The sequence below is a fragment of the Brugia malayi genome (genome assembly GCF_000002995.4).
Source record: "Brugia malayi strain FR3 genome assembly, contig: Bm_v4_ChrX_scaffold_001, whole genome shotgun sequence".
Lineage (NCBI taxonomy): Eukaryota > Metazoa > Nematoda > Chromadorea > Rhabditida > Onchocercidae > Brugia > Brugia malayi.
Window position 1 is genome coordinate 21,791,784 of NW_025062479.1, and position 25,738 is coordinate 21,817,521.

Sequence of the window (25,738 nt, forward strand, 5' to 3'; positions counted from 1 at the left end):
CAAATGTGCATTTTCAGAAGTTTATAACATTCGATAACAAATAAAATTTGATGGATACAAGGATGATACTATTGTCAATTGCTATATTAAATGTTATCGATCTCGTCGGTGGCAATCAACGAAATCATCATCGCAATATCATGTGACATTTTCATGAATATCATGAATAGTAAGCCAGTCAATATATTCAAGTCAAATCAATATTAGTTAATTCATTTGTTTAACTTTTTAAATTTTTGATTAAAATTAGTCTTAATAGGCTAATGATAAAATTTTTAGATGTTTTTCAACGAATAAGAATGTATAGCATGCATTATTTTTAATCGTCTTTTTTATATATATATATATTTTTATATTTAGATATTCACAATATTTAATCTCTTTTTTTTTTGTATTATTCAAAATTTTACACTTTTTTATTATCATTTTTGTGTAAATTATGAAAGATAAATTTTATAAATGAAATATATTAAATGTGAAAAGTTTCTACAAGTAAAATTAAAGAATGAAAAAAGAATTAAATTCAGTTGTAACAATGGTAGTTCAATCGGTGGTCGATGTATATGTATAAGGGGCTATAGTGGTACTTACTGCAATCGTGTCATGCACTGCAAGTTTAATAAATTTCAATCGAATGGAAGGTTACAGTTTCTCATTTGCAATTTGAGATGAATTTATTTTTATTTAAATAGAAGAGAGTAAATTTTTCTCGATTTGATCGTAAAATCATTACTAATTGAATTATGTGGAGTTGTTATTTGCATATATGAGATTCATAAATTAAAACTAAATAATAGAATCAACAAAAACAAAGTCACAACAAGTGTATGTGAAAAATTTCAGTTGCGTCGATTGCTCGGATGGTTGGAAAGGTATTAATTGTGATCAAATTCAGTGCATTCATGGTGTATCGGATGAAAGTGGACAAAATTGTATATGTGAGATGCCATATAGCGGACAATTCTGCAAATCCTTAGAGACATCCGATGTTTACTTTTATTACAATCAAAAGGTATTCCATCTCACTCTCACCATCCCTCATTTTATTTACTTCATAGGTGACAAACAGCATTTTGCAAAATTTTCACTTTTAAGTATTTTACTACAAAAAATATGACCAGAAAATGGCATCAGATTTGTTTTGGGGACAGGTAGCTAATATTATAGGATGACAAAGCATGCTTTCAAGCCAATCCATAAAGTGCTATTATGCATTGATTGATCAATTGAAAAATAATTTGTTCAGGTTTATCAATTTGGACCAATTGGCGCTTTATCAATATTACCGCTTCTGGTGATTTTGTTTGGATGTGAACGAACAGCTCAATCACGAAGAATTAAACGTATCGAAAAGCATCTCTACGAGCAGAACATAATAGTTAATCGCCATAAGATATCGACATTTCTCACCAGAAAGACAAAAATGACCAGTAATTAATAGTGATTCATCTTTTTGCTATTTTTAAAATTACATTTTCATGATGGAAATCACATAAAAATAAATTAATAATGTACAGCATTTCTTCTCTTTCATCTTTTCTGGTTAGCATTCACTCTTCGTTACCCGAATATCTTTTCCCTCACCTTTGTTGTCAATCATTTCTTTTTATGGTACATTATTGCGTAATAGAGAACCGTTAAGCAATGAGAAATTAATTTTTAAAAGGTCAATTGAAAATATACGAGTCAATAAGTTAAAAAAGAAAGAGAAAATATTTCGTTCCATTTCGAAAGAAAAAATTCTATTGCATGAGTTAGTGAAAGGAAAAATGGCAGTTTTCATGATGAATTTTGATAGAAAATTTTCGCCATTAAAGAAAGAAATGAATTTAATATAGTTTGATCAGTTTTATTTCTTAATGAGAACTGAAAAAAAAAAAAAAAAAAAAGAAAGCGAATTGAGTTGATAGTTGAAAGTCTAATGAAATATAGTTTATTTGTAAATTAATGAATAAATGTCTAATTTTTAGTATAGAAAAAATAAATGACAAATGAATATATGACGGTGACACATATTGTTCCATTACAGTGGAATTTTTTATTTTCTTAATTGGTCTAAAGGTTCATCAAATTTTTAATCATTCCATTTTGTCATTGACAATTTCAATGAACTTTATCAACAGATAAATTTTTACATTGTTTCTGCACCTTTCCCTTCTTTAATTTGGTAAAACGCTCTAATTTTACGAGCATGATATTACTTTATGCAATAACTTTTATAATTTTTCTCAGTGAAAATGAAATTTTATTCGAAATGAATAAACATAAATTGACGTAGATTTTTTAAAGCAAAACGTACGGCAATTTTAAAAGAATTAAATCAAATTATTTATTTGAGCTTATGTTATCTTAGCTGCAATCTCAATAGTAATAATAAACCTGAAAAATAAATTAGAAATAAAAAGCACTACTAAATAGTAGGATAATAGTGAATTAGTAAGGAATGGATCAAAAATGAAATTAATTTTAAATTTGACATAACAAATTTTTGCTGGCATTGTTTGGATAACTTTTTTATTAAACTTAAATTAGTTAATTCTTAAGAAAGCCACGGAGGAGGTGGTACTTCACCATAGGGACCTAGATCACCTGTCCAACCTATAGAGCCAGGCCAGAATGGTTGCTTTTGTTTTGGTTGGTTGCTAGTATCCCACCACGGTACCTGTTGTTTCTCATACTGATTCCGCTTGAACAACCAGTTTGACCAAGTTATATTTTTTTTAGGCCAGTTATGCCAATTTTCTACATCACTAGCAAATTTTTCTTGAAATTGCTTTTTCAGAATGTTAGATGGTAACATGCTTGCATGCTGCGATCCAGCATTCACCTCATACATTCCAGCTGCATGCATCTTAGTAGATTCATCGATGTTAGGCGGTGATGTCCATCGTGCAGGTGATACTTCCACTTGCAACAATTTCGGCCTTTTTTTCATATTTGCAGTACTGTACTGATTGTTGTAGCCAGTGCCCCATTCCTGACCTTCGGAATGTTTATAGTTTCTGCCGTATTTATATTCCGTATTCCACTCTATCGGTCTATCCGGTTGACTTCTCGCATCATCATTATCAAAGTAGTAATCCATTGGCTGTGAATTTGATAAACTGTTAACGCCTACAAAAAAATAAACAATTATTTTTTCTTTAATTTTTATACATTCGAAAAGTTTATATTATTTTACTGAAATAAATCCTCGAAGCACTCATTCATATCAAATTATTAAAGAAAAAAAGTTCATTTATCTTATCACATATCTCATACTTTCATACTAAAATGCTGAATTAAGGAATGCAAAGAATTTATTCTAAAAATAAAAATATGCAGAAAAAGCCTTCCTTCCAATTTTTTTATCGATAAAGATTAAATTATTCTCTCAAGCTATCATCGATACTTGTCGAATGAATCATCTGACAATTTGTGGACAGTTTAATGTATGCATACACATTGATAACTGATACTATCATATGCTGATAAATTTGAAAGGAATGATAAACAGTATTGATAAATTATAATTCTTTTCTTTTTTTTTTCGTGATAAAAAATTAATAATTAAGAGAAAGAAATCATACCAGAAATAAAAACGAATATACGAAATATTAGCACTCGAAGAATTTTAGCAACTGAAGACATTATTGTTTAATTGTTGAAGATCAGCGCAATGAGAACATTTATATATCTTGTCAAAGATCTTGTTTTTACTTATAATTCCATTTTTTTTTTTCTCTCTCTCTCTTTCCCTCTCTCTTTCATATCCGTTTCTTAAATTTCAACAAAATTAATAGATAAATTCGTCATACTGTGGAATGTGAGGAATATTTGTAAAATTGTATAAAATGAATGCAAAACGAGTCTTTTAGTTGATAATTATTAATGAAATTCATATATTATACATAATTATTAATTTTGTCAACGGTGGTACAAACCATCAATCTTATTATTTTTTTTTTTTTTTTCATTTCGAACGAATAAACAAACTTCATTGCTTCGATAAATTGCTGAATAGGCGCAATGATGATAACATGATATTTCCGCTTCATTAGATGCCAATTAACAAGTTCAATTTGCTCGTATACGCGCTATTAATTGTTTTTTAGTAAAATTATTTCGAAAAAATAAAGAAAAAAAAAAGTCATATTTCCATGATTTTTACATATTAAAGAATTTATTACTAATGAAATTCATATATTACACATAATGTTTTATTATGAATTTTATTATAAATTTATATTTTTTATGAAAAAAAAAAGTAGGAAATAAATTCTTTTAGTCATTTATCTACTGAAAATTTTTTGTTGAGTTTCAAAGAGGTTAAAGATTTTTTTTTTGAGTTTCAAAAAGATTAAAAAAAGATTAAAAAATTTTAAGTTTGATAAAAAGCACAAGAATGTAACTTCCAGCTAAAAGATTAATTGTAACAAATTTTAAAATATGCGACAAATGAAATTCATAAATGTCATCCATTGTCATCTGTTAGTGTTATTATATTTGTTGTTCAGAAAACAAAATTGACAGTATAATTTATTGAAATTAAATAATCTCAAATTCTACCAATTCTTTTTTTTTTTTTTCTTTAATAGTATGAATTGAGCTAATGAAATTTACTCCATCCAAGCCAAAATACTTTGAATGAAGAAATAATAGCCAAAAGCTAAGGATCAATCGAAGCAGATGCATGAGCTTCTGCTTTAGCACTTATTGGCTTGTTGCTATTCTTCCAGCTATCCCAGTTTCCACCACCTGAGCCACTTTTCCAACTCTTCCATTCACCTCGTTCTCGACCACCATTACCTGGCTCATTACCATTGGCTATAAAAGCACTAATTAAAAAAAGCAAAAGTTGCAAATATTTAATTAAAAATTATTCTATATTTTAAAAAGGAATTTTATTGCTGGTTAATTTGATATGAAAAAAAGAAATTTTCTATTCTATCACCATTTATGCAATAATTAGTATGCAAGAAACTATCATAAAATATTTTTTCACAAACTTTAATTTTAAAAAAGTAATTAAAGATAGAATTACCAAAATTTCTCCGCTTTATAATGGTTCCATCTAAACTCTATTCTTCCAATTAAAAGTAATGTAACAGAGAATGGATTGAAATCTATCATAAAAATAAGCAATCAAAAAAAAAAAAAAAAATGAAAAAAGAAATGTTTGCAAAAGATTTCGAACCTTCCCATTTGCGCCAACCTTCTCCACCTCCACTGTTCTTCCAGCTATTTGTATTGATATTACCCCAGGAAATGTAACTGCTTTCTGGTCCCATACCCATACCAATACTCAAATTATCCCCAAAATCAATACCGTAACAACATTGCCCATTTTTATCATGTTTTCCCGTACCCATGCCCCATTTACCCCAACTACGACTTCCACCATTACCCCATAACCATTTGCCTTTGTCTGCTGTGTCCCATTTGTCATCTAAGGTTTGTTTCTTATTTAAAGCAGAATTCCCACCACTATTTCCAGACTGCCATGAATTTTGCCATCCATTTTCCACATATTTTCCACCATCATGATCAGAGCCAAACCCAACCCAACCTCTATGCATTCCAGTTCCACCCATTGGTAACTCACCGCTCCAATCTTGTTTCCATTCCACTACAAATTTATTAATTGAAATTTATCACAGATAATTAAGCAACAAAAACTCAACAATATGCAATTTTATCCAATGTGTGTGTGTGTTTTTCTTTTTTTAATTTTATTATATTTACATTTTTTATTAAAGATATGTTGCAAGAAATGAATGATAATTACTATAATGATAGTATAAATTATGATAATTTAAAAAAAAAAAAAATAATGAAAAGAAAACCTGATGGATTAGTGGGAGTACATGTTGTCACCAATAAAACTAGAAGAAATACTGGAAAGAACAAAAAAGAATACATGAAAAGAATGAAATTATTTGTATGAAATAAGCCACTACAAGGTTTCATTTATATACGAAATGAAAAATTCGGTCACCGGAACTGGTTAGCTATTTCCGTCATAATATTTGCTTCCTTTTTTTTCTTTTTTCTTCTATCATTTTTCTTAGAATCTCAAACTCTATTTTTTCTTTTTACTAATTTCATTATAGTTGCAATCCTATCTTAAGAAAGTCATTTTTAAGAAAAAAAAAAAAAAAAAAAAACATAAATATTTTACTGAGAGGATGTATTAAACGTAAGAAATTCAGGTATATTGGGAACATTTTATAGGTTTTTTTATAGATTAGATTTTTTATAGATTTTATAGGTTTTTTTTTTTCTTATAAAACGTATTTTATTGGTTAGAAAACATTTAAATCTATAGTTTTGCATGTTTTGTTTCGTTCTAGCAAATAACCACGTTACTATTTTTGCGTAACTTTTACGACACTTTTAAGTTTCATATTTCAAAAAAAAAAAAAAAAAAAGGAAAAATTATTATTATTATTAAATTAATTTACCTAAATTATTTACAATACTTTAAGTTTATTTCAAAAAAAATTATTATAAACCAATTTACCTATTATTATGAATTTATTACTGTCTTATCGATGCTTAAATTAAATATTTCTTACTCAACGACAACTTGGATTAAACCTATGCAACGATGGAACACCGCGGAGTACAATCAACGGTTGCATATTATTTTTATATTTGCAAAACGAATTTTGTAAAATTGAAAATTTCAACTTCTTCAATTGATTACTATGCTTTATAAATATGAATGGACAGAGATATGAATTATGGTTTTGGATTTGAATTAGCATATCACAAAGTAGTATTTGTTATAGTGATAAATGGTTCAACTTGTTAATTTAAATAATAAATTAAAAGATAAATTGTTGAAAGTTTGCAAAATGCCATAGAATTATTTGATTTTGAAATTGTAAAATTTTTTCAAACCGAAGCTAATAAAAAAATTGTTTAATATGATAGGCTAATCATTAATGAGTTTCAAGTTATTACATACTGCTAAAAAAGTACATAAAAATTTATGATATGAAATGACGCCATTTCTCGGTATGATCTTTTATATTATAAAATTATTATTACACATAATTAAATCTCAATTTTAATCAATTTCTAATATATTACTTCCTATTTTTGAATCAAATTTATTTTAAATTTTTCTTTCTTTTCTTTTTTTTTTCTTTTTTTTTGCAACAGATAGTATTTAAGAAAGCGGAAAAAGAATGAATAGAAAAGATAGAAGCGGTAAAATCATTGCATGGAAATGAAATGAGTGGATGGATGGTTGGATAAATGAAAGAGGTGTGAAACCAAGGCAACCAAGAATTCAGGTAAATTTAGTTTCAACACCTAGCTGATAACACTTCTTATACCTTTTGAATAGTTTTTTTTTTTTTTTGGAAAAAATTTCATAAATTATAGCTATTGTTCTTATATCAGTTTAATGGTATTATTGTTTTTCTTATCACTGATAATGTTACTATTACTAGTACTGCTAATATTGTTGCTTTATCAATAAATGATAGAACAGAAAGTTCCATACAAATCAATATTTAATTTTTAAATAAATATTTTTGAATAAATATTGTAGTCATTCAAGAGAACTGAATTATTCATTCACTTCACAACTATAATTTCTTATTCAGTTTTATTTCTCGATTATTTTCTTGAGCTGTATTTATTTATTTATTTTTTTGAAACTCGAAAAGATATATTTTTTTTTAGAAAAGCATTTTTACTTTATTTCCTAATAATACTTTTAAAAATATGTTTCAGTACAATTTCCTATAAAAATTTTACAATTTCAGAATTATGAATGGAAAAGAAAAAATATTTTTGACACATACAATCAGAGAGAAATATATTTTTCTTTTTATTTGCTGAAATAAATTTCTTTTTTTTCTTTTTTTTTTAAAAAATAATTTCTTAATTCTTAACGTTTTTTATGATCAAAATCATTTGAATCAATATGAAAAGAAGACGATATAAGCAAAATATTGTGTTACTCAAAGTAATATAAAAAGTTTTTATTCCATTCAAAATTCTTTTAAAGAAATATTAAATTGTAAAAGAATTTTTACTGCTAATAAATGCTGAATTTACTTATAATCTATTCAAAGGAAACATTTAAATCGACAAAAACTTCTTGAATTCACGGTACTTTTCAGATTCTTCTATCAATGTCTCTTTTTTTTCTTAGCTTTTCTTCAAGAATTTGAAAATTGTGAATAATTCAGAATTGATTCATCAATCTTCTTGCATTCAAAATGCTTCATACTTCTAAAAGAAAAGAAAAAAAAATTAGAGAAGAAAGAAGAAGGAAAGAGAGAAAAGAAATAAAATGTTCAAACAATGAATTTATTCGTAATTTTTTTTTTTTAATGAACATGTAATTCATTTCTAATTCGTTACTTTCTATTGATAACTAAAGTAACAATAGTTTACACTGTACCACAAATACTAAAGGAAATATTAAATGAGTAAAAACTGATAATCAGGGTATAAGTATTAAAAATAATAAACAAATTTTTCAGTTACTATTTTATACCTCTAGAAATTTTAAAATTGTAATTTTTATTAACATTAAAAAGTAAATGAAATTTAAATAGTTTTTTTTTTTTCTTTTCAATTATAACATAACAAAAAGCTGACGTAAATTCTCGACAACCATTGAGCTTACAATTGAGAAAGTGTTGCAAATTACGGGTTATTAAGTAATAACCAAATTTAAATAATTTTAAAATATATTTTGAAATTTGTCTATTTTAAGCTAAAATTTTTGCAGATGGGAAATCATTGGATCAGCAAGGATTGTTGTCATTTTGAACGCTTGCCTACCGTTTATTTCACAGTATTAGCTATACAAGCTATTGCAATTATACAAGCTATCGCTTTTCTTCTTTTTAGTTATTTACGAGGTGTGAGAAAAAAAAAAACTTATTAAAGTAGCACTTTTTAAAGTTTAACTTTTCTTGAAAAATGCAAATTCATTAGATAGCATATATACATGTGGATAAGTAAGTGATAAAAATTAGGTAAAATTTAATTGCAATGAGAATTTATCCTTAATTCACACTTTTAACTTATCAGAATTAACAACTTTTTAGATGTAGAAATATATTCTACAATATATGATAATTTGAAATATGCATTACATTTCGACTGTTTGATACCTCTTATCATTATACAGGTAATCTTTCATTATATCAATTAAGAAAAAAAAAAAAAACTTCCGTAATAGTAAGAATAACTTTTTAAGTACGAATAATATTTCATTAAAATTTATCAAATATATTTTCATTGTCATAAATGTAAAATTATTTGCAGCTTTCGTGGTTCATTAGTGCTATTGCTACAGTATATTCAGTACAGAAGATGATACCATATCTGATGCTTCCTCATCTTTTCATATCATTATTTCTACTATTTGTAGCAATATTACTTATCATATTAACAGCTTATCATATAATTACAGGTTAATTCAATTAATATTTCTTACAACTTCAATCACTTTTAGCTAAAAATATTGTGTTGTTTTTTTAATTTATTATCACTTTTTTTTTAAAATACATTAAAGTTAAATTTATATAATAAGAATATGTATTTAAATATTTACATAGGTGTACAGTTTAATTCTTTCTTGATACTTCTATTATTATTGCTGAGCCTTTACTCAGCTGGCGCACTGTATTCGATTTATTTGACCTTATCATACTTTCGCTTACTTATGAGCAAAAGAAAATCGATCATCAATATTGCCGAAAAGGATATTCGAAAGGGTCAATTTCATTCATTTGTATATTAATAAACCAATTATTCGAGCACTTTTTTAAAAAAAATTAAAATAAAACGAAATTATCATTTTAGCTATCATGATTTTATTTTTTTATCATGATAATAGTAAAATTATGATTTCATGACAGCTAGCTAATGTTATTAAAACAAAAATTAATAAATGAATTAGTTTTTAGTTGAAAAAGTATTGATCTGATACTAATACAAATCAAATTTTAAAGTAAATTGCAATTAATATTTCATTTCTTGAGAGTATTCAATTCTTCAATACTTATCATTCACCTCAACTATTATAATTTTAAAGAGCATTACAGAAGCCTTAGTGGATGAAGCGTTATCGATAAGCAATTCGATATCTTATAGCAGACGACCCACTGTTATTATCAGTGATGATGACTTACATATGCTTCATCAATAATTATAAAATTCATAAAATAAAATTTTAATATATCACTTAAAAACTTTTCAATCGTAGCATTTGTTAGCATTTCCTCTTTTAATTCATTTCAAAAAAAAATCTGATCTGTTTTTCTCTTTGCAAGGCAGAGAAACTTCTTTATCATTAAACTTTCCTCAGAAATTGTACAAAATTAAAAATGCTTGGTCCACACTTTTTTTTTTTGTGGATAAATCATAAAATTTAAGCAATTCATACTAAATCTCTATTATTATTTGTTGTTATTTATTTAATATTAATATTAATGCTATTATTGTTATTGTTATTATTTTAAGTTTTAGGTGTTGAATGATCTGAATGATTGGGAAATTAATTTAAAAAATGCTGAAAAGAACTAAATTCAAGTGACATGAATAAGTTTTTAATATGAACTATTACTCACACTTCTTTCACTGTACAAACAGCTTATATCATTTCAGCATATTCGTCGTAGTCTTATTACATGAATGTTTCCTTTAATTATTTCTTGTTTCTTTTCATGCTGGTGCAAATTAAGTTTTTTATTTCAAATATATGAGTTTCGAGTTACATCCTTATTCGAAATATTACATGCTTCTTTTCAAAAAAATTAATATACGCAACAAAAGCGTCAAAAAATTATTGACGTAATAATTAATCAAATGAAAGGAGTTGCTATGGATATAATCATCAGATTCAGATAGGTAATTAGCACATATAAGTTTACTTCCAAATGCACTGAAAAAAATTTTAAAGTTTGTCTCATATTAAAATTTAATGATAGTATATTACAGCAATACATTAGCTAAATATAGGACAAATCAGAAAATCGAAAAATTAAATATAAAGTATAAGGGTTGCCAATCATCAATTTTCATTTACTATCTTTAATGAATATATAATGAATTAGCGAAGTTATATTATTCGGAAAAAGTCATGAATTTGTTTAAAAAAAGAAGAAAAATCGATTTCGAACCTGGATAATTCTTTTAAAAACAAAAAATCAGAATTTAGTATTTTCTTCTAATGTGTAATTCATCAGGTATGTATCACTTATCACATTATCAGCTATGTACCCTCAAGCTATTCAGGTATGTACCATCAGATATGTATAGTGAAAGTTGGGGCTCAGTCTGAAAGACCTTCATTGTTTGTTATTGTAGTTGATGTAGACGAATGCGTTGAATGATAGATCTGTTATGTGTCTTTGCTCTTTAAATACTAAGAGATAGGTTTTAATACTGTACTTCCCCAAAGGATGACTATCAGCTTTAGAAGACCCTTACGCAATATTTCGACATTGCAAGCACATTTGATTTGGAACAAAGGAGTAATTTTTAGCATATTAGACAATGCACATACCCTTTGTTGTCATATGGAAATGTCTAGACAAAGGATAAGCTCAACTACAGTGGGAAGATGAGTGTTGGAATAATGATTGCTTACGGTTTGCAATTTGAAACAGTTTTACATTTTTGTGTTCATTTAAGACAAATTGTAATATTATGGATTATACAATTTTATTTGGTATATTTTGTAAAATATTTGGAGGCTCGCGAAATTATTTTCGAATTTCGCGACACTCTCGACTAAAGGAGATTTGTCTGATTGCGTCTAGTTCCTTAAGCGATAGGTTGTTGTTCATCGATATTTTGAATTGATTTATCGAACAGAGAATCCGAATTAGTTGAGAATCCGAAATTTCCTCGCCTTTGATTTCCAACGGACATAGCATATTCACTGGTCTGTTGAGAGTTTTTCCTTGTGGTAATTCTATTGAGACACTTCTTACTTCTCCAATCCTTTCCTCTTTTAATTTCCTTTATCCTGGCTAATTTCCACATACCACGGGCAATTTCTGGTTCATTTAACTAACACAATCTCTCCTTCATGGGGAGCTCTTACTACATCTCTCGGAGAAGAATGTCCTTTTATTCAAATATTCGTCTTTTCATATTCCCCAGAAGGCATCAAGGGCTTTTAATGTATTTGACCAATACTGAATTAGTTTTTCTTGAAACAAATTATCCTTCAGGTATGTACCCCCTAACTATTCTGGTACGTACCCTCATGCTATATCAGGTATGTTACCCTCTATTCAGGTATGTGCTTCTTGTCACAGTTTCACATCACATGATAAATTCAAACTATAAAAGTAAAATTTTCAGAGATTCGTAAATCAATCAACAATGCATCATAGAGTATTACAACCGTGAAATTCTGTTGAATGTGTTTGCTTGAGAAAGTACACAATGAGTTTTGAAATGTGATATTAAAGAAAATATAAGAATCAATATTTGAATGAATTAAACAACCTGCATAGTACCTGAAATTTTAAACTATTAATTATTTTATTTTTAAATTAACACCGAAACTGTTTATTTCATCATTTTGCCATCATTTGATTATTCCATTCGATAAATACTACTACAATATCTCGTTACAATCCAACATATACACCTGTGCTACTCAGTTCAATTAATTAATTAATTAATATCAGTTACAAACATATCAGTCTCAGTAAAAAAAAAAAAAAAGGAACGCCTATTATTCTAGTATATTTGGTTCCTTCGCAAGATAAAAATTTAGACAATAATGAGTAAATTAGAATATTTTATTAATTAACCAATAATATGACACCAATAAGAAATTTGTTACAGGAAATGAAAATTTGAATTCAAAAACTACAAATTCAATGCAATGCATTTCATTTCGATGGCTGAGCGCAATAGGTGAAAACAAATAGCGCTCCTCCAAAATGAAATAAATAACTGTATGAGAAGAGAGACGAGAACAATTCTCTCTTTTCCATACTTTATATTTATCATTGTGAATTAATGTTCTCATGAATCGATATGTCTCCATTTCGGCGTACTTTTCTTTCTCGAAGTTAATCGTTCAGTTTTTGTTGCTGTAATTTTCTTTTTTTTTTTTTTTTTTTTTATATCGTTGTTATTTCTCGAGATTGAAAGTAGGTCACTTTCTAATCCAAAATGAAATTTGGTCAATTGCGCCTATCCACTAATTCATTTGAATTTTAGCTTACTAATGAAACTATTGAAAATTTCAACATTCCATTGCACATTAAAGTTTTCAATCAAAGTAATAGAAAGAAATAATGAAATGCATTCTAACTCAAATATTATTAGTTATTTCTTTAAAATCGTTGTTTTTAATCGAATAACTAACTGCCAATTATTCCATCCAAAATAAAAACATTTAGGCATTTCAGCTGTATAAACTACAATTTGCCTTTCCTTTTTTCATTCATTTCTAACGAATTACTCTTTAGAAGGAATTTTTTTATCTTTACATTTATCATAAATCAATTTTCATGAATAATTTTAATGTAAGTTTAATTTTTTGTTAGTTCAATAAATTACCTCTTTTAGTGGTAATTACCTCAACATATGATAATGTCATCCCTCTTTAATAATATCAATTTTTGTAAAGTTACAAACGTTGAACTTTACGCTGATAACTTGAAACAGTTAAAAAATATCATTTTGCATTTAGCTAGTCTTCACTAAGTGATATTTGATATCTGATTACACAGCAAACTGATAAAGCAACAATTAACGCAAACGAAAAAGCAAGAGGAAGTGCCATTTTATCTGGAATTACTTATTAAATTAACCTGTAATAGATAGTGAAGCATTTCAGGTTAAATCTAGTACAATACAGAAGAATCCTTTAAAAATTTATCACCTAAATTCGCAATTTATCACTAAACTACTTACATTCATCTCACAAATTAATAATATTCACTTTTTTCTGAAATTACTTATAATTATTAAAGGTAATGTAATAAATTGTAGTAAGTTTCGAGATATCACTTACTTTTTTTTTTTGTCTTGGATGTTTAACTAAACAATAAAAATTATGCAAATCAACCATATCGATACAAACAATATTTCATTTTCATTTGCATCAGATAAAAGTAGCGATGAAAATTATTGTATGAAATATCAAAAGAGAATAGTGAAAAGAGAACTAATCACTGAATTTTATTAAAATAGCAAATTAATATTGGGAGAAAAAAGCGCTAAATCATTTCAATTTAATTAAAATAAGTAACTGAGTAAATTTCTTTTTTTATTAATATTATTTCTGTTAACAAATTAAATTTTCTTATCTCGACAAATTTTCTCTCTCTCTCTCTCTCTCTCAAAGAAAAAAAAAAAAGAAAATTTTGGGTAGCATAGAGCATTAAGAGCAATTCTTGCTAATGTTCTTTGATGATAAAATGATGAATAATAGATTAATTGATTGATGGAAAAACGTCGTTATTTTGTCTTCGGTATGCTACTGACAGCAAACTATGCTAACTTTCATCTTCGCTTCTTAAGTAAGTAAGTATGTATGTGTGTGTGTGTGTGTGTGTGTGTGTGTGTGTGTGTGTGTGTGTGTGTGTGTGTGTGTGTGTGTGTGTGTGTGTGTGTGTGTGTGTGTGTGTGTGTGTGTGTGTGTGTGTGTGTGTGTGTGTGTGTGTGTGTGTGTGTGTGTGTGTGTGTGTGTGTGTGTGTGTGTGTGTGTGTGTGTGTGTGTGTGTGTGTGTGTGTGTGTGTGTGTGTGTGTGTGTGTGTGTGTGTGTGTGTGTGTGTGTGTGTGTGTGTGTGTGTGTATGTATATATATATGTATGTATGTGTATGTGTCTGTTTGCATTGCATTTCAAGCTGCAACTTTCATCTAACATCAGTTGTTTCCTTTAGATGTTTGCCATTTAGTTATTTTGTAATGAAAAAGCTTTAGAAATCAATTGTTTTTCATTTTTAATAAATGATTTCAAATGAATTTTTCCTTCCTCATTGCTATTTTTTTTTTTTTTTTTTGTAAGTTTAATTAAGTTAAAATAATATGCTAATGCATTTGATGACAAATTAGTAGAAATGATGTATTATTGCTAATGGGATAATAATGTAAAGTTTTAGGATATAATCAAAAAATGATAACAAAAAAAGGAAAAAAAAAATTAATAAACCAGCACTAATAGTTTAAAAATAATTGATAAATTGAACAGATGGCATTAAAGCATTGGTTTAGTCATATCAAAATTTTCGTAGTCTTTTTCAAAAATATAAAAATAACAAATGATTTTTTAGCATGAAATTGAGATGAATGCATTGACAATCAAATCGACGGGAGCGCTCCATTGTTATACTTTTAGTTTATGCTATTTCTCTCATTTCATTCCATTTTTCGAAAATTATTTCTAAAATTAAACAATTTTCATTTTCAAATCTCATTCTCATGAATTACTGCAATTCATTAAGTATATATGGCCTAGAAATAACAAGCCAAATTAGCCTTCAAATAATCATTTTCTTGGCTCATTTTTAACCCATCTGTCACTGGAAAAGTAGCCATAGCCATTCTTGTGGCTTTGTTACAGTTTTTGTTTGCAATACTTTTTGCGCATATCAATCTTTTAAGCTTTATTTTTCCTTTTGGTGGCGCAAATGTTTTATAATGAAAATCTAATTTATTATTTAAAAACTATTATGTGTGTAAACATTAGTTTTATCCTATTAACATTTTGTTTAATTTAATTAATTCTTTCACTTATTCGAAAAAAAAGAAAAGAAGTGATTTCATTATTTACACAAAAGTTCTTGTATTTAAATTCACTTAAAAATTTAACAATTTATTTTAAAAATTACTATTCCAAACTTGAATTCACAAAGTATTTATTTATAATTTTTCCTCTATTTATTATTTCTTTATTACTATTAAACTTCATTTTATCTGTCGGCAACATTGTTATGTAAATAGTAAATAATGGCAATACTGTTATGTAAATAACTTCTTTTTTTTTCTTGCTAAATTTTTTTATTTTCCTTTTTTTACTTCCTTTTTCCGCGAGTAAGTAAGATTTTCTTCTTTTTTTTTTTTTCAATTTTTCTTATTAAATTTAACAAAATATATTTTCAGATTTTTTTCTTTTCATAACAATAAATTGCAAAAGTTTATGCTAACATTATGCTATAAACTGCCAATAATTATAAGAAGAGATAGCTTCTGCAACATTTTTTTTCTTATGAAAAATATTTACTTTAAAGAAATGAAATTCTAATAGCATTGGAAGATCGAATTAAAGCTATTCAATATTAACTGATAAATGAATTTAATCTCTAAGAAAATTAAAATATACATCACATAAAGTTCTTTTTTTTTTACAATCGATGAAATACTATTACAATATGAAAACAACATTTTTTTAAAAATTATTTATTTGATAATAATTATCAAATTTCTTTTTTTTTCATTTACTGATAATGATTATGTGATAAATTTTTTTTTTTTTTTAAAAGTGTTCTTTCGTGGTAAATTAGAACAAATTAAATGGGAAAGGAATAATTGTTGTAAGAGTGAGTTGCTGAATTTAATGAATGATTTTGACGGCTAAATAGTTCGATGATATGAATTGCTTCCGCTGCTAATTTAACTTGCTGTTAGCTCTTTAGCTTAGATAAACAGAAGTTACAGAAGAAATTTGTTTGAATTCTTTTGCTCTTATACTACTTCAAATTTTCTTTTCTAAATTTTTCTTTTTTTTCTAACTCTCAAATTACTTTTTTGATTTTAGTTCTGATTAAATGAAAAATAAATTTCTATATTTAATTAAATTAATCTTTGGCTCTAATGTTTGCTAGTGTTTTAAACACCGAATTTGAATTTATTCATCTCTAATCAATTAATTAACTAATTAATTAATTTAAATTGAAATGGAAAATTTGACAAAAATGCGCGAAAAGTTCAATTTCTCTATTAAATCTTCAAATGTGAAACAACAAAAAAAAAAAAAAAAAAAAAAAAAAAAAAAACGAGAGTGTCAATTTCATTTGTCACATTACTGTAAATTGTTGTTGTCATATTGTTTCATTCATTTATTTGATAAATATTTCAAACAAATCATTACGAATTGAATAGCATTTGTGATTGAAAAAGTTGTCTAAGTGAAATAGAATGAATGAATTATCTTATCAGATAGAAATTGATGATAAAATATAGTATATTTACAATCTGTACGTCATCTATGCATGCATACATGCAATTTGACTTGATCATAGTTATACTTTTGCAAGTTTTGCAGGAAGAATGAGTGAAGCATGGGTGACACTGGCGACATCAGATGGATATGCTATTGGAGCACTTGTTTTAGCTCATTCGTTGAAAATTCAACAAACTACCAAGAAACTACATTGTATGATAACAACTGGTGTATCACAACAACTTAGGTTAGAAATATAAAACAAATGATTGTTTATAATTTGTAATTAATAATAATTCATTACTTTCTTTTCTTCTTTTTCGAAATTTTTATAGATATATAAATAATAAATAAAATAAATTTATAAAATTAAACATTAAAATAATTTAATTTAAAGGGATGAGCTTGCTGCAACATTTGATAGTATTAATTTGGTGAATATTTTGGATAGCAACGATACAGCAAATTTACATTTAATTGGCAGACCTGATTTGGGTGTAACTTTTACTAAAATACATTGCTGGAGGCTTACACAATACACTAAATGTATTTTTCTCGACGCTGATTGCCTTGTTAGTTTTGTAATCTTTTTTTTTTTGTTTAAATATTTGACGAAATAATATTATATGCATAATTTTTTAGCTTTATAATTCGTTGAGTATTTTTAATTTTATTATTATTCTAGCTTTATGATTTGTTAATAATTTTATTATTTTAGCCATGAGATTTAATTTTTTTTTTCTATTTTTTTTTTTTTTTTTTTGTTAATATATTCAGGTTATTCAAAATGCTGATGAATTATTCGATCATGATGAATTATCTGCTGTAGCAGATATTGGTTGGCCGGATTGCTTTAATTCAGGTGTTTTTGTTTATAAGCCATCTGAACAGACATATTTGGACATTTTAAATTTTGCCCTTGAACATGGCTCCTTTGATGGTATACAATTTGTTTATTTGTGTTTCGTTTTTTTTTTTTTTTTAGTCAAATATTTATCTGAAAGAATGATTGAGAAGGCTAAATTTATTAAATTAGTAATTATGCAACATCTATTTAAGTGATTATTTATTCATTCATTTTGTTGAATTTATTAATTCAACTTTGATTTGTCATCTTTCGTATCTTTTCTTTTTTCTTATTATTAAAATTAAAATGATATGTAATTAAATATAGAAAAGCACTTTATCGTTCAATTGTTTATAGGTGGTGACCAAGGTCTATTGAATCAATTTTTCAAAGGTTGGCGAGATAAACCACCAGCTTTTCGATTACCTTTCATTTACAATATGACCTCTGGTGCAATTTATACTTATGCTGCTGCTTTTAAAAAGTACGGTGCCCAGGTATGCTTCAATTATTCCTCTAACACAACTCATTAATTAAATTATGAAATGTTGAAAAGAGAAATTGTAAAATTGCAAAGCATTATCAGCGCAGTGTTTACAAACAAATTTTTGACATTAATTGTTGTAATTTTATTTTATTAAATGAAATTGTTGCATCGTTTCAAGAAAAACAAAAACAAATTTCCGATAAAATTTGATTATTTTAATTTTATCTATGCTAAAGCAATTTTCTGAATATATTAAAATTTTTTGTATCATAATTCAATGATTAGCATTAATTGACTATTATTAAATTATTTCATTTCATTTCATTTCGTTTAATAATTTAGGTGAAAATTGTACACTTTCTGGGTCCAGTGAAGCCATGGCAACAGTCAACGGATAGTGTCCATTACTCCGAGCATCTTGACTACTGGTGGTCATTGTTTAAAAGTCGACTGACCTCGAATCTCGTCACATCACATGTGAGTTCGTCACATTCTTCACCATCATCTCAACGTGTCACAAAGATAGTCACCACCGCACCATCATTGTCCTCAACTACTATTTTCACAACTACTACTACTACAACTACTACTGCTACTACTACTACTGCTACTGCTGTTACTGTCACCATTCCCTTTACTTCTGGAAAGGACACTAGTAAATATGGCCGAAGGAGTCAGTCAGCAATTCTGTCACATAACGGTGACCCACCTAATCCTCTCTGCATGCCAGTTTTCCGTTGTGTACCGCCAGTTTATGGGGCATGGAGACCATTGCGCCATCCACCCACTCATCTCGCCAAGCAGATGACACTTTTCTCACTTGTGAGTGCACTACAATTGACTATTGACTATTAATTTGAAATGTTTATTTTTCAACACTATTATTCTAACTCTTCAAATTAGCCTTTTCTTTTGAGTGATATTCGCTAGTATTAAACTGTAAGATTTAAACAATTAATACATTTTGTTTCCTTGGCAGTAATATATTGAATATAAGTTTAACGATAATACTTTAATCATTTTAAGTTTTCTCTTAAGTTTACAATTCATTAACATTGATCTATCAGTGGAATGAAAGTAAAATTGTTAACAATGTAAGTTATATAATTTTGTATAATATCATAAACTTTTTGATTATTAGATTTCGGCTCTTTTTAGTTTCAAAATTTCCTGAAAGAAAGTTTAGTTCTTAGTTAGTGAAGTACTTCAAAATCATTACTGTCAAATTAAAATTAATGACTTTTGCATGTCTTCTGCCCTTAACAAACTTTGATGTGTTGCAGTATAACTCAATAAACGACTTTTCGCTTAAAATAAAATGTCCGAATTTCTTTTTTTTTTTTTTTTTTTTATTAGCGATTAATTAGGTCAATTAACACTGACTGATTCCAGTAGCATCTATAAAACTTGAAACATTTCTTTGCAACCTGTTGTATAATTATTTTTTCCAAAGAATAATTTCAAATTAGTAATACAAAAAAAAAAAAAATTGCTCTCTGACTTTTTCTTTTTTTAATAGCACAAATAGAAATATTAGTTAAATGAAAAAATTAAAGAATTAATTAAATTAAAATTTTTTGATACAAGAACAAGACATATTTGCTAAAGTTTCACTTTTTAAAAAGCTTTTGAAATTCTTTCGAAATTTAAAAATAACAATTTTCATTTTTATTGTGTTTATTACTTAATCATTATGCTAATAATAGTTATCACTAAGAGAGTAATCATATAGCTAGTTATCTGATATCAATGTGATATGTTCTTAATTTAGCAATTCTTTATCTCATTTTAATCTCTTACAATAATTATTGTAAATTGCTTGGCGGCAAGAACAAAGACTGAATGGTATGAAATTTTGTGAGAAATTTCTAATCGCTGATTATAACACATAATTTTCAGTGTTTGTATAATTTATGCATGTAATACTTATTTAATCAAATTAACAGAAAACACTTATCCATCGTTACAGACAAAACTCAGATTTATTATAAATATGCAGATTTGCACTATGAAAAAAAAAAAATTAATTTTAAATTCAAAACTTTAAATTATTTCTACTTGTTTTATTTCTACTCATATAAATTTGATTGTTAAAGTAAAATCTTGGAGTTTAGAAATTTAATTTTTGGCAAAAAAAAAGGAATAAAATAGTAAGCGGTAATTGTAGATGATAGTTCTACGAAATACTAAAATAATTGAAATCATAATTAAGAATAGTAGTTGAAAATTAGATTTGAAATCCCATACTTTAATATTTATCATTTCTGAAAGATATAATAATTAAGTGTCAAAGTGAAAATGACTTGTAATGAGTGAACCGTAGGTGATAAATTATTTGGAAGTTATTTTAGGATCATTTGATAAAGGGAACAGTAGAATATGAAGAGGATAAGATAAGGTTAGTAAGATAACTTTAGTTGAAATTCAAAATCTTCAATTGAAGTACTTAGAAATTTTGTGAAATTTGTGATGTACTCTAATTTCAGAACAACGTTAACTCAGTGCAAAATTATAATGCAAATTTAACGAATTATTTTTTTTTCTTTTTGTATTTCAAATTTTTTTTTATTAAAATTAAAATTTAAAAAAAAAAAAAAAAAAAAACTAATAATAATTTAAGATACCTGGTGTTTCGTTTGATCAGTCATCACCACCAACCGATGAAGAGCGTATGCGTGCTTGGGAAGTGGGTCATCCTGATTACCTTGGAGCTGATGCTTACAGTAACATTCAAAAAGCTATCGATCATGCATTAGAATAAAAATGGATTTCACAAGAAAAGGAAAAGCAAAATTTTTGATAATACATTTTTGTGGTCAAATTTCAGCAATTTTTAAAAATTCAAAAATTTCAATTCTACATCTCATTTAAAGTATAATTTTCTCTATCGCTCTCTCTTTCTCTTAAAAAAAAAGAAAGTTTTTTTTTTTCTGAAAACAAGTTATAAATTTGTTGATTATTCGAACATAGATTTAATTTCACAATGTGAATTTAGAATGTGATTGTATTTATGGGATAATAAATTGAGAATTTCTCCTAGAAAAAATAATTTGAATTTTTTCAAATTTATACAATTAATTCTCAGCAAGAAAAAAAAAAAGCTACAAAATTTCTTTTTTTTTTTAGAAACGATAGTCGCGTTTGTATTTGCGTTGAATGATTTTTGAAATTGAAGTAAAGATGTTTATCATTGTTCTTTTCTTTTCAGGTCAACAAATTTTAAAGAAAATATTCTGCTTTGTTCTCACTTTTTGGTGCTAACTTCTATCACCTGTAATCTTTCCATCATTTAATTAATGAAACTTTAATGATTTAACTGTATCCTATCGTACAATCAAAATTTATTTGACATTTAAATGTATCCAAAACAAAAAACAAAAAAAAAAAGAAAACATTGAAAATTTTCTCTGTTTTTATTACTACATTTTCTCCATTGCTATTTTTATGTTTTTTTTCATTTTTTTTTTCCTTTCAACACATTACAAAATCCACAAATTATGAAGCCATAAGCCTAGAAAGCCATGAGGCCATAAGTTTAAGTAAAAGCAATAGGTAATGTCCCATAAGTATTGCACTATTCTGCGCAAATATTTTTGCATGAAAAACTTGATAAATACATATATTCGTCATTATTAAATAATTGAGCATTTAATGAATGCCAACAATTGTATCAAACAAGTTTATAACACAATAAAAATGACAGATAATACTATCACTGCTCGTTTTATCTTTTTTTAAACTCAAATTTCAATTATTGCAGGTTGTTATGGTGTGCAGCATTAATGCTGCATGCATTAATTGCATGCAATATACATTAATTTTGCATGACATAAATTTAGCATTTAGTTAAAAAAAAAACACAATTTTTTCTTTCTTCAGTGTAATTGTTGTTGAATAGACGGTATTTTTGATTTCCGATGTATTTTTTTAAAAAAAAAGCACAAAATTTACAAATTAATCATAATTAGTTGTAAAATAGGATAACAAGAAAATTTTGCTTGTTTATTCATAAATGATAATTATTTCATGAAATGGAACAACAACCACAACATCCTTTTCTTCTCTTATATTTCTTCTTTGACCTTGAACCTATTAAAATATTCATTTCAATTATTTGTTTATGATTGCATCTTCTTACTTTCTATGCAATTAGAGAAATTCCTATAAACTTAATATGCAAATTAATATTATCTCAATTATGAGAAAGAAAACAAATTAAACGAACTAAATCAAATCAAATATCTCGAAAGTTTAAAAGGAAAAATTTTTTTTTTTATTTTTGCTTAAAATATTGAAATAGTAATAATTATTTTATAATAATTATTTTACTAGTCTTACAATAATTATTTCAGTAAAAATAAGCATAAATAATTAACTAGTCAGAATTGAAATAAATTTATAAAAATGAAAAGACAAATAGGTTTGCTACCCGTATCTAATTAATGTGATTCACACCTGTGTGATACTAATAATTTTTTTTGACTGTTAAAAATTCAAACGAAAACTTAAAAATTCAAAAAATTGAAAAAAAAAAAACTAAAAAATAAAAAAACTTAAAAGATAATAAAGATAAAATAGAAAGAAATTAATGCAATAAAAGTAGGAATTGTAAATTCTGCTGAAACGGCAACTATAAATTATTATCATTTGGTCTCTGTCATCATACTCTAACAACTGATAAGTTTAACACCTGTTCAGGTTACTAGTAACGCTATGATGAAAATATCTTAAACAATTGTCTAATTAATCTTACGTTTTGATGCTCTGATATCCGTTGGTTTTCTTCCAGCTGATTGATCTAAAAGCTTTGTAATCAACGCTAAATGTTAAAGGGGAGCAGTAAGAAACGAAAAAAAATTAAGTAAATGAATAAGTAAGTTAGTATTTTAATTTTATGCAAAATGATTTTATAGAATTAAAATTGAGTAATTCCCATTAACCTGAATATCTTTTGTTTACCTCCGTTGCGGGCAGTATAATTGCTTTTTCTGTTTTCTCGTGCCATTGTTGTGGCCATTTTTCTTCTTTTTGCATCACATTGTTATCTTTTTTCTGGCTAATTTCTTTCTGAAATTTAATTTAACTCAAAATTTGAAAAAAAAAAAAAAGAAAAAAAGCGCTGATCAGCAGATGTAGCAAGCAAATGAACTAACTAACTGTTCAATCAAATTCTACAATTTAAATATCCACAAAATGATAAAAATATAACACAATTTACTAACTTAAAAGTTATTTGTTGTATAAGTAAGTGTAAGTTAACTTTTCTATAGATAAGCAATACTAAAAGCTTAGGGGAAATTCTCGAGAAGCAATAATAGTATTGCAAAACACTTACTTTACTGCCACTGAACGATTTACTTCTAAAAAAAAAAAAAAAAGAAAGCTTGCTTTCAAATTATTTAATGTTAATATATTTCAAATTATAAAAAAAGAGAAAAATTAATGATTGGTTGATTAGGGCTAATTTTAAATTGATAATAAGCAGAAATAGTTATACTCTGAAATAATAATATCATCGTATCCTTTATTTTTTGTGACATTTAATGTTTTTGTTGCAGCTTCAATTCGAGCTATTGCTTCGATATCCATATTTACCATTTGCTGATTTCTGAAAATTTTAAATTTTACCAAAAAAAAAATTTGATAAAATTTTAAAGATGCAAAAATTAAGTTTATAATTTTTTTTTTTTTGATTAGAAAATCTATTATTTCATACCTACTGTTACAGATGATAAATTTTTATGATTATAATTTAAAGAGTATTGCAATTCTCAAAATTAAAAAATCAAATCTTCAAATTTTTTGTTTTGTTTTTTTTTTTGCTTAAAAATTCTTTCTACAAATTTAGTCAAATAATTGATATAGTAGCATCAGATGATAATTTTTCATCATCAAACTTTTTGTAAATCAGAAAATTCATTTTATTATTTTTATCTTAAAATTTGTTTAATACTTTTTTGCCATGTGAATGTTCTTTTGTAATTCTATTGTTATCGAGAGGACATTTATCATATCAGATAAGAGTTTTAACATGCTCTATTTATTTGAAATATTTTTAATTTGCACTGAAAAGCTTGACATTTAGCAAAATTAATTATCTAACTACCAACTCCGCTCTTGCGGCATTTATTGATGTCATTGTTTAAGCTAAACTGACAAAGACTTGTAGGAAAGCGCCTAACGTTCACACTGACACTATTAAATAATGATTATTTGTTGAACATTTGATGAATTTATTTATATTTATTGAATTCATTTACATTTATTTATTTAATGCGCTAAATGCTAATTTTTATTAAAATAAAATTTATTTGAATTATTATTTAATGATTTTAGATATGCATTAATGCCAATGAATCTGTTATTCAAAATTAAACTTTTTGTTTCCACTTTTTGCATTAAAGTATTTAATTTAATGTTGGAATTACTGAAAGTTTATTATTATTATTTCTTCTTTATTACTAATATTATCTTTTCTTATCAGTGCTATTGATACGAGACTTTTCATCTATTCTCATATTGTAAGAATAAATTTTTTTATAGTCTATGAAAAATTTTTTCTTCATAGCCTAGAAGTGTAATTAAATAATGTTTTTAAATTTTTTTTTTTTAAAAAAAAAAACCTTAAAAGTTTAAAGTGTAATGTTGTTCATACTACTAATTTGATAATAAAAATAAAACAAAACTAATTGATAGAAAGTTATTTCCTCTTTTCATAACTCGTAAATATTCAAAAAATAAATATATTAATCAGTAAAATTTGTATCTTTCATTTTTATATTTTAAATTGATAATTTCTGCAATAAACTTTTGTTAACATTTGACCAACAAAGAAACTAATCATTTTGTCATAAAAAAAGTAATCATTTTTTTACATTAATATGCAATTTTTATCTTTTTTATCTCTTCCATTTTCATCCGATAACTTTAAACGAATAAAATATTTACTATTTATCTTCTTTCTTAATAGCTATTACTTTAATCTCTTTTTAATTATTTATCTCTTTTAATCATTTCCTAAGCTAATTATTTTGAATGACATATGGAAATGATTTAAATGAAAATGAAATGATTTGAATGAAATAAAATGAAACATTAATAGTTTTATAGTAATGCCTTGCAATGAATATTGACATCTGTCAGAGGAGATCAAAGAGAGAGAGAGGAGAGAGAGAAGCAAAGAGAGAGAGAAGATATTTCTTCAATGTTTTAACTTTTCTGAGTTGAATCGATTATATTTCACAGGATTT

At 26.1% G+C, this 25,738-nt stretch overlaps 6 protein-coding genes across 7 annotated transcripts; 3 read left to right on the forward strand and 3 right to left on the reverse strand.

Annotated features, from left to right (window-relative positions):
• Positions 1-62: 62 nt before the first annotated feature.
• Positions 63-1,438, forward strand: Bm3951 (conserved hypothetical protein,hypothetical protein; the record flags this gene model as incomplete). The annotated part of the gene is made up of 4 exons (XM_043075693.1): positions 63-142; positions 528-641; positions 844-1,012; positions 1,247-1,438. 4 exons carry the CDS (start codon positions 63-65, stop codon positions 1,436-1,438), a joined length of 555 nt encoding a protein of 184 aa, XP_042931627.1.
• Positions 1,439-2,539: 1,101 nt separating this feature from the next.
• Bm11031 (Uncharacterized protein) lies at positions 2,540-3,630 on the reverse strand (the record flags this gene model as incomplete). Its single annotated transcript, XM_001894775.2, has 2 exons — positions 2,540-3,114; positions 3,570-3,630. The coding sequence occupies 2 exons, from the start codon at positions 3,628-3,630 to the stop codon at positions 2,540-2,542; spliced, it is 636 nt and encodes a 211-aa protein (XP_001894810.2).
• Positions 3,631-4,648: 1,018 nt separating this feature from the next.
• On the reverse strand, positions 4,649-5,949 carry Bm11032 (Uncharacterized protein; the record flags this gene model as incomplete). Its single annotated transcript, XM_001894776.2, has 3 exons — positions 4,649-4,806; positions 5,177-5,608; positions 5,826-5,949. 3 exons carry the CDS (start codon positions 5,947-5,949, stop codon positions 4,649-4,651), a joined length of 714 nt encoding a protein of 237 aa, XP_001894811.2.
• A 2,788-nt stretch (positions 5,950-8,737) lies between these two features.
• Bm13564 (Uncharacterized protein) lies at positions 8,738-10,165 on the forward strand (the record flags this gene model as incomplete). 2 transcript variants are annotated; one of them, XM_043075694.1, is made up of 5 exons in its annotated part: positions 8,738-8,870; positions 9,060-9,142; positions 9,280-9,427; positions 9,573-9,731; positions 10,062-10,165. In XM_043075694.1, the coding sequence occupies 5 exons, from the start codon at positions 8,738-8,740 to the stop codon at positions 10,163-10,165; spliced, it is 627 nt and encodes a 208-aa protein (XP_042931628.1). The 2 variants fall into 2 exon arrangements, with proteins under 2 accessions (XP_042931628.1, XP_042931629.1); XM_043075695.1 differs by having other exon boundaries at positions 9,630-9,731.
• Positions 10,166-17,261: 7,096 nt separating this feature from the next.
• On the forward strand, positions 17,262-21,249 carry Bm4461 (Glycogenin-1, putative; the record flags this gene model as incomplete). Its single annotated transcript, XM_043075696.1, has 6 exons — positions 17,262-17,401; positions 17,552-17,726; positions 17,932-18,094; positions 18,359-18,498; positions 18,831-18,965; positions 21,109-21,249. 6 exons carry the CDS (start codon positions 17,262-17,264, stop codon positions 21,247-21,249), a joined length of 894 nt encoding a protein of 297 aa, XP_042931630.1.
• Positions 21,250-23,227: 1,978 nt separating this feature from the next.
• Bm305 (diacylglycerol kinase, putative) lies at positions 23,228-24,627 on the reverse strand (the record flags this gene model as incomplete). The annotated part of the gene is made up of 5 exons (XM_043075697.1): positions 23,228-23,286; positions 23,429-23,555; positions 23,824-23,848; positions 23,986-24,096; positions 24,599-24,627. 5 exons carry the CDS (start codon positions 24,625-24,627, stop codon positions 23,228-23,230), a joined length of 351 nt encoding a protein of 116 aa, XP_042931631.1.
• Between the last annotated feature and the right edge of the window lie 1,111 nt (positions 24,628-25,738).